This window comes from Macrotis lagotis, chromosome 1 (assembly GCF_037893015.1).
Source record: "Macrotis lagotis isolate mMagLag1 chromosome 1, bilby.v1.9.chrom.fasta, whole genome shotgun sequence".
Classification (NCBI taxonomy): Eukaryota; Metazoa; Chordata; class Mammalia; order Peramelemorphia; family Peramelidae; genus Macrotis; species Macrotis lagotis.
In genome coordinates, this window is record NC_133658.1 from 415,880,755 (window position 1) to 415,892,041 (window position 11,287).

Sequence of the window (11,287 nt, forward strand, 5' to 3'; positions counted from 1 at the left end):
TATGAGGAAGGTAAAACTGAAGCAGCTCAAAGGAAATGTTACATCTATAAGTTAAGAGTACCCACCCAAGGTGTTCATATGGTCTATTTGTGCCCAAACTGTGGTAGAGCATTCCAAGCTCATATTGGTCTGATCAGCCATAGTCAGAAACACTCTAGTTTATCTCAAACATTTTGGTCTTTTTCAATTTGTCATTTTGGTCTTCTTCAATAATGAAGGGCAAGAACCAATCAATCAACTATATGCTAGTTACCATGCTGTTTTACAGATATTATCTCATTTGATCCTCACAACAACCTTAGAGGTAGACACTATCATTGTCCCCATCTTACAGCTGAGGAAACTAAGGCAAAGAACAGTTAAGTTACTTACCTAGAGTCAGGAAGCATGTGAGGCTGCATTTGAGCCTTCTTGACTCTGGTTCAACACTCATTTTTTTTTTTTTGCCTTACCTAACTGCCACTTAAGATATAGTTGTGTTTGTATGCAACAGAGAAGTAAGTCAGAGACAGGGAGTATTTTAGGACTAGTGAGCATGGGAAGAAAATAGATGAGGCATTCTTCTGTAGAAAACAAGGTCCATGAAGCACCAGCTTTAGAGTCAAGAGGACTGGAATTCAAATCTGGCCTCAGACACTTAATAATTACCTAGTTGTGTGACCTTGGTCAAGTCACTTAATCCCATTGCCTTGAAAAAAAAAGAGGTCCAATAGAATCACTTATGAATATACAGGGCTTTGCCTCAACAAAAAAAGAAAGGCTACCTCTGAGTGAGACTTGTGAAGGGGGAGAGACAATGGTGATAAGAGACAGCTGGATGCCAGTTTCAGACATTTACTAGCTGGGTTACCCTGGGTAAGGTCCCATGACCTATGTAATTTCAGTTTCCTCAATCGTAAAATGATAGTAAAAGCTAACATTTATATAGTGCTTACTTTGTGCCAGACACACTATGTTATTTGTTTTAAAAAATATTATCTCATTAGATCCTCAGAATACCCTTAGAAAGTAGGAAATATTATTATCCCCACTTTATTGAAGAGGACACTAAGGCAAACAGGTTAAGTAACTTCCAGGGTCATTCAGCTAGTGAGTATCTGAGAGCTATCTGAATTCAGGTCTTCATGATTGTGGACGTAACCCTTGATTCACTGTACCACCATAAAACTTGCATCCCTGTTTGTTGTGAGGAACAAATTAGATCTCATTTGTAAATCACTTAGGACAAAGCTTGGGACACAGTAGAAGTTTTAAAAAAATGTTTTTATTTATTACTGATATGGGGGGAAAATATTGAAAAGAGGGGAAGTAGACAAAAAATTATTCTCAAATGGCTTCAATTTTTTTCAGTGAAGTCCTCTTCTCAGTGAGTCAGAGGATGGAATTTGGGAGGTTTTTGGAACTGAAAAGTTTTATCTAAGGTCACAAATTCTTAGTTCCTAAATCTAATAGTTTTTTTTTGCTCAAATCTCATCTTCCTTGGATTTTCTATAATATTTGGTATGGTAAGGGGGGGAAAAAGATTCACATTCACATACTATCTCTGACTTAATAACTGGTTGACCTTGGCAATGTCACTTACCTGTCCAGGTCTCAATTTCTTAATTTATAAAATGAGAGAGAGGACTGGATGATTTATGAAGCTCTCTGAGTTAGCTATACCTTAAGGCATAGTTAACCACCTCTGGGAACAGCCCCTAATAATAGGTCTCTGTCTCTAATTTCACTCTTTCCCATTTCATCATTTATACATATGGCAAATTAATTTTCCTAAGGCATATGGTACTGACCACATCACTTATTTGCTCAAAATCATCCTATGACTCCCTAATATTTCTAATTAGAAAAATGTATTTTCCTTGGCCTGGGGTATTTAAGGTCCAAGCACTTATCTTCAGCTTACTTTCCAGGACCATTTTACAGAACTCCCTCTAGGTAGCAAAGGTCCAGTAGATAAAACATTACACTTGGGAATTAAGAATACTTCAGTTCAAATCTTTCCTCAGACACTTAATAACTATGTGATCTTGGGCAAGTCACTTAACCTGCATCAGCCTCAGTCTTCTCAATTGTAAAGTGGAAATAAAAATAACACCTATCTTACAAAGTTGTGAAAGCCAAAGGAGATAACATATGTAAAATATTTTGTAAACTTTAAAATGTTATATAAATATGATCTATTACTATTATGTATTCTATAATTTAGTCAAAATGTATATCAGAGAAAGACTAGGGAGATACACATAAACACACACTCACATTTATATATTCATATAATACATATATATCTGTATATATGTGTGATTGTCTATGTAAATGTATGCTTATATATAGGTATACACATACCTGGGAATCATCTGCGTGGGAACTTAAGTCACCCAATGAGGGAGCATTAGGGGAACACCTTCAGTTAGTGACATGAAGATCCAGCAAAGACACTTAAAAGGGCTTTTCAGACTGCTAAGAGAACTAAGGAGAATAACATCACAAAAATTTAAAAGAGAATCCTGAGAGGATTATCAATGGTGCAAAAGCTGCAGAAAGGTCAAAAAGGATTTAGATTAGAAAGGGTCATTAGATATGGTAATGGAATCATTGACTATTTTGGAGAGAATAGTTTTAGTTAAACAATGAGGCACAGAAGTCAGGTTTTAGAATCAAAAAAGAAAGGTACTGATTGTAGATGACTTTTTAGAGTTTAGCTGATAAGGGAGGAGAGATATAGGATGATAGTTAATAAGCAAGTATTCTCTAGTAAGAATTATTATTTTAAGGAAGGAGATTTAAGTGTGCTTGTAAGCATCAGAGAAGAACCTAGTAAACTGGGAGAGTCTAAAGATTAGAGAAAGAGTAGGAAAGATTATGGGAATAATCTGATGGAGAAGATAGTGGGGATGGAATGGGAATCAAAGGTAAACAGGTCCTTGTCAAGCAGAAGGGTCACTTCTTCATTGGAAACTGGAAGAAGTGAGGTAGTGGAAGACAATGTGAGTAGGATGTAAGGGGTTAGGACAAAAAGGATGTCTGAGTCAAAAGCATTAATTTATTTGGTGAAGTTCTAAACTAAGAGGGTGAAAGGAAGAATAATGGGGGAGTTTTGGAACAGATGCTATGATAAGTGGAACAGGGATTAATTAAGAAATAATATTAATAAGTTTGTCTTGCTGAAGTCAGGATTCATTTAAGATAATATAAATGCTTAATGTACCAATTAGAACAGTTCATGGGTTTTTTTTTTTCCAGCTTCATTAGGCAGCCTGTGAATAGGATTGAAGGAGGTGAACGGTGGGAGTCATCTAGATTTGGGGTTGGGAAAGTATGATCAGTAACAGAATGATTTTGAGATTAAAGATGGGGGAAGATTGGGAAGAAGGGAAAGTATATAACCAAACTAAGGTAATGGGCTGAGATAGTGCTGAGGAACAGGGACTAGAGATGCCAGGATAAGTAACAGAGAAATAAGGGAGATGGAGAGAGAGCAAAAACATTTTAATTGGACTACCAGCTATTTTCCAATATTGACCTTCATTTTCTAGATTTTTGCCTTCATTTTGGCTATTTCTATACAGGAAACACTCCTTTTCAAATCTTCCAGTTAATAATCTTCTAGGATATCAAGGCTACTAAGCTTTCCTAGATATGCACAGCTTTGTCCCACCCCTAGCTCTAAGTGGTATTTCTCAACTCAAATTTTCCTAGACAACTTTATCAGTGCCTCTCCTTTTCTTTTTATCACATCCCTCTGTGTTTATGTAATTAAGTTGCATCACCCCCAGTAGACTTGTATGCTCTTGCCTGCTTTCATCTTTGTATACAGAACAGACAGACAATGATGCCTGCATCAGAAGAAAGGCTTAATAATTGCTAAATGAAGATAATAACAGCATTTATATAGGGTTTAAGATTTACAAAGATCTTTACAAGATATCTCATTTGATCCTCACAATAACTCAGAATGGTAAGCTAGTATTATTATCTCATTTTATGAATGAGGAAACTGAAGCAGCTAGAGGTTAAGTGTCTTGCCCAGAGTCATCTAAATGATGTACACTCAGACTCAAGTTGACCCTGACCCAAGGCCTGGCACTTTATAGCTTCCCTGAAATTCCAAAATACATCTTTTATGGGCTACTAAATCTACCTCTTTCAAGACTTCAATCCATTCAATCCTCTCCCTCCTATCCCATAATATTTATTAAACTATTACTTTTGAGGGCAGGTATTATATTATTTTAATCTGTATCCTCAGTGCCAAGAACTAGATCTTGTATTTAGTATTCACTTAATATTTCTTAATTTAATGAATTTCCATATCTTCCACATGCAGATACCCTAAAGATTTAACACTACTTATCAATTTTTCCCTCTTTTTTAATCTTTTTAAAAAAAACTGACAGTCTATTGAGCTCTATATCTCTTTAGCCAGTGTCCCCTCTCTACAGAACATCTGGCCTGAAGCCCTAACACAAGATTACATCCTATCATTTGTTATCAAGCAAGCTCATTTTCTTAAATATACAACATCACACTGACTTCATCAGAATTTATGTGAGGACTGTCATTGTGGTTAAACTCCTGAGCCAAAAGAAACAACACATTCCTGAATTCCTAATTTAAATCGATTTATGCAAGGCTTTGGGTTCACTGGTTTGAGATTTCATGTATATGTGCTATGTTATAATTTTAATTTGCTTACCTTTCATTCACTTAAGGATGAAATGGACAGAATAAATAAGAATCGGGGGAAATAAAAGTGAGTGAGTGAGAAAAGGGAAGGGGCAAAAAGAGAAATTCCTTTTTGAAAAATTTCTGATCTGCTTTTGCAGTTGAATTATTTAATTTATGCTCTAGAAAAATGATAGCCTCATTCCACACCCTACCCCATTTCTCATACAACAAGGGCACACCCATGTGGCTAGAATAAAAACCATCAAATTGCCTGGTAGAAACTCACTTGGATTTCTTTTTTAATCTTTCTTCTTTAGAAAGATTAGTTTAAAAGACAATAAGCCATTCAGCTCTAAAGGGGTTTATTAACAGAAAGTTAGGAGTTGGTGTTATTTGCATATTTTTAAAGAGGCATTTCCATAATTCATTTAATTGCTGCCCCAATTTCTAGGGAAATGATTAATTGGATAATTAATTAGTATTAACAAGTTTACTTACTCTCAGGGCAATTTCCTCTCCCCCCCCAACCAAATTTTAAAAATCTAAATTACATAAACCTCTAAGATCAGAAAAGTTTTCTGTGAATAGTCAGCTGACAATGAAAGGTTAGTGTTTTGGAGTTCATCCAATCAAAGGGATTACCAAACTACCTTCCTTAGCCCCTATCACCAAAATGTGATTATTCTCACTACTGGGAGGTGGCAGTGGAGGAGGGAGCTTTTAAAGTGATAAATTAAATCCAGAGTCTCAAGAGAATAATCTGATCCAGTCAAGACATCAGCCTCCTTTAGGAAAACAGGAGTTGTGCAAATAAAATATTTTATTTTAAATCATAAATACTCTTCTTCTGAATTTCATCTAAATCTTTACAAAGATTGTTCTCACCAGAGCTATATTTAAAGCCCAACAGATGACCACTCTTCTGTTGCTCAAAGTTCTCACTCACATCTATTGGAGTATTCAACACATCCTGACTTAGGCAACAAAAATTCAACATTCTATCTTATGGAAGGGAGTTTTCCAGAAAGGTCTATCCAATCACTCTAAAGAATCATTGAATAGAGAATATCTGATGATACACAATCATCTAATTTTACTTTCTTATTGTGTTTCTTTTTATTTTTTCTTAGGCCAATCAGTAAATACTGAACTTCTCTTCTTCAAAGTTACTTTACAGGAGGTAGGAGGGACTCCCTTCTCCTGAGAGCCTGTCCCAGAAAATGGATTTTACAAAATAGAGTAAAATAAAAAGTGTGATTGAAGAGAAAGTAGTAGACATCCTTTCTATGGAATCTTTGGAGTAACACAAGGACTCCTCAATAAGCGGAGAGGAAATCAACTTTTATGATGCTGTGGTCTCCAATCTTAAGCCTCAAAGTCAAGTACTGAAATAGAATAAATGTAAAGAGAGTTTCTATTCAGAAGAGATGTGGAGATGATAGAGAAATTTTCCCTCTACTGCAATGACCTTTCTGAATGGGACAACAAGTTTCTTTTCTAATCAAGATAGGTATCTCTCCAGTCTCCCCTGGCTCCCCTTCTCTCCGCACTTCATTTAGGGGACATGAATGTCTCCGAGTTCTACAAAAACTGAGACTTAACAAGATGGTGGCTGCCAAATAGACATTTTATGTTTTGTACTTTATTTCTAATGTTTCTGTCTAAAGGACAACCTAGTATTCTTCTCCTAGGAATCCTATATATGCTTACTATTGGAGAAAGGAGGCAGTGTACTTTCAGGTTCTGCATTAGACAGACTCATTCACCACTGGAAAATCACTTCACTGTAGGTGAAACACAGAAGTTGAGCCATCACAGCATAACTAACACAACAGCCCGTTTTTTTTTAAAGTATATCATTTCATTTTAAAAATGCACAAACATCCTTGATTGTGAGGGGAATTCTATTTAAAGTCACAACTCACCAGTTCTGGGTCCTCTAAAGGCCCCACAGGAAAAAAAAATAAGGTAATTGGGCAAGGGGCTGCCCTGGAAATCCTCCTGATATGAAGAGTTTTATGGAAATCAGCAAAACTGGAAGTTCTTTCTTGTCTGCTATCACAAAAGACCCTTCTGGCCAAGAGATATAGTTTAACTAAAAGCTTTAGGGTCCTCCCCAAGGGGAACAGGAATGCTAGGTAGCCTCTCAAACTTTGTGGTAGACCTCAGGGTAACAACTTATTTTCTTTCCATACCCCGACTCTATGAGGGATGGGGAGGAAGTGTAGGTGTAGGTCAGAGCTATATGGGCAATATCGACATGTCTAAAAATAATTAGATGTGTTGAGGGGGAAGGGTGGCATTGATCTAGAGGTCACAGATTAGGACAAAGGATTTTATTCTGGTAGGTGAACTGCAAAGTGGAGGGATTGTAGCAAAAACAAGGAAGGGGGATATGGGCCCACAATAAGATCCCCAGCGTTTATCCAGTCCTGAATCATAGTTGACTTCAAGGTTCTCATTTTCTGCATTCTATAGTCTAGTGATGGGCAACAGAATCTGCACTCCCACCCCTTCTCATCCTGGTGTCCCAGAAGCAGTGAAAGACTCACTTAGAGACAGAATTTTAAAGGGGAGAGGGCCTGAGAGGCTTCAGAATGAGAGGGCTCCATCTATTCTGGACACTTCTTGGATATAAAACTCTGAAGGTTATGAAAAGAGAAGAGGGGCACTAGGGATTAAGAACTGGAGTCACACTATTCAGGCCAGTGTCTGAAGTGATTGCAGAGAAGTCAATGGGGTCAAGTTGTAGAAGGTAGCAGGAGAATCTGGGAGGGGGAGCATGGAATTTTCTTCTTCAGTTTTCCTTCTGGTTCATATGGCCCCAGACCTGCAGAAAACTATTGGTTATCGGCTAGCAGGCCTTCCTTTCATTCCTCCCTTTCTCTTGGTCCTTTGGATACTCAGTTCTCAGTGTTCACCACTCCCTAGTGAAGCAAGGTTAAGTTTTGCAAGAGATTTAGGTCCCTCCTTTCTCCAGGCCTTCTAGGAGATATCCAGGAAGTAATCAAGAGTAATCAACCCAATCCTTTTACCTTAAGGAAACTGAGGCCCAAGGAGCTTGAGCGTCTTGCCCTAGGTCACAGCAATAGTAAGTAGCAGTTAGTGTTCATTTTCTTTTCCATTAAAGCACACTGAATTTTGAGAGTCAGTATGAGGGTGAAGGCTTTGAGTGCATAGAATTTAAGGAATAATATGCATGAATTATAGCCCTTCATTCTTCCTGATTTAATTCTCCAGACCTTCTAGGATGGTTCCTTTAATTCCATCCTTCTACTTTGCACATAGACTCACAAAAATCATGAACCATTAGAACCAAAGTTCTTAGACATCATTGGACCTAACCCCCTTGTTTTTCAGATGAGGAAATTGAAGTCTGGGTTGGGGGTTGGGGAGGGAGAATGATTTGTCTAAAATCACTCCATTAATTAACCACAGACCTCCAACCAAAAGGTATGTTTCCAGAGGCCCATGGAAGTTGATGACTCCTTCTTGACTGAACTTTTTGTAACATTCAAAATCCAACTCCCGCCCAATAACCTCAAACTAAAAATGTAAAATCAAGGATTGAATTTGTTTTCCATTGTCAGTCTGTGAAGGAGGTTGTAGAGGATGTATAAACAGATTGGATCTGGGTGCATTATATTCCGACACTACCCATTTATTGTATCATCACCTTTAATTTAACTATAAATACTACAGAATGGGATCGGGGAAGGGGGTTGTTAGACTGACTCAGCCTTTCTGCAGCCAGCTCTGTACAAGAAACACCAGGGAATATGTACACCAGTTTACAGTTTTCCTCATTTCCCTTCCTTCTCCCCCACAAAGGCAGCAAGTGTGCAAGATAGTAGCATTGTATGTGCAAGTCTCTAAAGGTATGCAAGTCCCAAAGTTCCATTCCGGGGCTATCAGCTATCAGAGTCCAAATCGCTTTTACCTTCCTCTTCCCTTTTCTCTGGGGATGGCTTCGAAGCCTTACTCCATTTACGTGCATTTTCTGACTCCTCTGAGGACGATCTTTTCTGCCGCCTCCATTTTGCTCTTCGATTCTTAAACCAGACCTGTTGAGAAAAGACAATATTTACTCGAAGGGGATAAAGTCCCATGAAATACCCAAATTCCAGTGAGAAAAGAACAGAGACTTTGAGAGATCATCAATGAGTAAACTCCGGCCTACTTTGCTTTGGATCTTCCTTGTCTCAAAATAAACAAACAAGATGCAGGGAAGTGGAAGGGAGAGTATTTAAAAATTCGGTAAGGACTTAAAAGAGGAAACCTAGGTTTTCGCCCATGGATGAGTGGCCTACACGTGAAAAAAACGAGCTACAGGAAAACTGAGAACGTTAGAAACTGGACTAGTTTCCCAAACTGAATAATAAATAGGGATGCCCAGACTGAACTTTCTAGCCAGCTGTCAACATTCCGTAGAAGGGACAAAGAAGATAATACCTCTACTTTCTCCTCCCTCAAGTGCACCCTCCGAGCCAGCTGTTCCCTGGTGCCCACGTCGGGGTACTTGGTCTCCTGGAAGAGGTTCTCCAGAGCTTCCAGCTGTTCATCCGTGAAAATAGTTCGGTGCCGCCGCTTCCTCCGGCAGTGCAGCTGGTTGAGCAGCTGCAGCTCGGTCCTTGACAAGGTGCCCACGTTCATATAGGGCAACATCTGGTGGGGGACGGGGGACATCAGAACCGAACCCGAGCCGTCGAAACCTGTGGAGGGAGGTACGTGGGGGGGTTGAGGAGAAAGTGGACGAGGAAAGGGTGGGGGCCAGGAGCTCACAACTCCAGAATCGGATTGGGTTTCCCTGGAATCCGGACTCCCCTAGCCCGCCGGCGTTTAGCGGAGGGCGCCTGGATACAAAGGAAGAAATTCAAGGGTTCCAAGAAGATTTCTCACCATCCCGAAGCTACATAATATAATAATGCAGCATCCCGAGGCTATTATATTAGTGCATGTGTATGTATGCATGTGTGTGATTACCAAGTATTCTGTATTAGTGTTAGTATTAAGAATGTCTGAGTCCCCTTTCCGCAAAAAAAGGGACCGGAACAGAGCTTCCCCTGAGTTTTCCCTCGATTGACCGCCAAATCTAATAACTGATTTGACGAGCTCTCGCTGAAGTTACGAGTCGGCTCAGTTGCTACAAAAGTAAAATAAACGTCCGAATACGTGGAAAAGAAGAAAGGATAATTTCTTTTCTGGGTCCCCAGCAGCACTCCCTCCCTCCTCAGACTTTACAAGTCACAGTTCCCCTCAAAAACAAAAAAGAAAAGAAAAACTCAAAATGGAAAAATAACCCCCCCCCCCCCCAACAACCATCAAACAAACAAAAACCAGTGAGAGAGGAGAGAGCGGGCGTTATCAGAAAACTGGCGGGGGGAGGGACGGGCGGAAAGAAGGAGCCATCATTGGGAGAGGATGGCGAATTTTCCCCCTACCTGAGGATGGGACGCAGGAACACTGCTGGGCCCCCAGAGGCTGCATCGCCCCGCAACAGGACGGGCCGACGGGCGTCGCCTGCACTTGCAGCTGCCCATAGTAGTAACTATTGTAGCCCAAACGGGAGCCAGCCACCGCAGTCTGGAGGCCCGCTCCGCTGGGGGCTACCGCGCGCGGGTAGAAGCTGCCGTAGTCGGAAGCGCTGGCGTAGAGAGAGTCCCCGTGCAAGGCCGGGAAGACGACGGGAGCGCCGGCGCTGGGGGCCAGAGGCAGCACGGAGTCCTTGCAGCGAGGCCGAGCGGCGAGGATGTTGTCGATGCTGAACATGCCAGCAGGCATCCCCGAACTCTTCCCGCCGGGGACAGGAGAAGGAAGAACCCAAATAATGATAATAATAAATAATACTAATTATACTAATCTACAAAAAAGAATAACGCCCCCCCCCAAAAAAAAAACTAATCTAAACTAAGGACACGCACACCAGATAGGGTTTCAAACCGAAAGAAGATCCTGAGCTGCTCAAATTTGTCTCCTACTCCTCTACTTTCTCCCAGTCTGTCTCTATTCCCGTCTGTCTCTGTCTTGGTGTCTCACTCTCTCAGTTCTCCCTCTCCTCCCTCACCCAGTCTCTTCCTCTCTCCCTCCTCACTCTCTATTCCTCCCTCCCTTTCCTGCCTTCACTGAACTCATTCCAGAGTTGGATGAAGGATATAGTAGTCCAGCTGAACTTCTTCCCTTTTTTATACAGAGTCGACGTCATCCTAGATTTAGTTCCTGGTAATATGCAGATGACAAACAAAACCAGATTTGATTTCTCTCTCTCTCTCTCTCTCTCTCTCTCTCTCTCTCTCTCTCTCTCTCTCTCTCTCTCTCTTTCTCCCGCCCCCCCCCCCCCCCACCTTTAGTAGGGATAGTGGTGGTTTGGGATTGGGAAGGGGGGGGGAACCAGGCTGGGGGAGGGGGTTACACAATGGCCTGAAAGGAGACTGGTCTGTGTATTGAGAATTAATTAAATTAACCTAATCCTTTCCTTTACTGGGCGCTCTGAAGGCTGTGCAGTTCTGTTGGCCAAAGCTAATTGCTCCTGTTAATCTGATTAATGCCATTGTGCGAAAGCCATTAACAATTCCCGCCCAGTCTGTTACGCACACATTCGTTTTCTCAGGTTGGGTTCTAT

General features: G+C 40.5%; 1 protein-coding gene across 1 annotated transcript; it reads right to left on the reverse strand.

Annotated features, from left to right (window-relative positions):
- Positions 1-5,231: 5,231 nt before the first annotated feature.
- Positions 5,232-10,937, reverse strand: GSC (goosecoid homeobox). Its single transcript, XM_074230686.1, has 3 exons — positions 10,110-10,937; positions 9,121-9,380; positions 5,232-8,732 (listed from the first exon to the last, which is right to left on the reverse strand). The coding sequence occupies exons 1-3, from the start codon at positions 10,447-10,449 to the stop codon at positions 8,580-8,582; spliced, it is 753 nt and encodes a 250-aa protein (XP_074086787.1). The 5' UTR covers positions 10,450-10,937; the 3' UTR covers positions 5,232-8,579.
- Between the last annotated feature and the right edge of the window lie 350 nt (positions 10,938-11,287).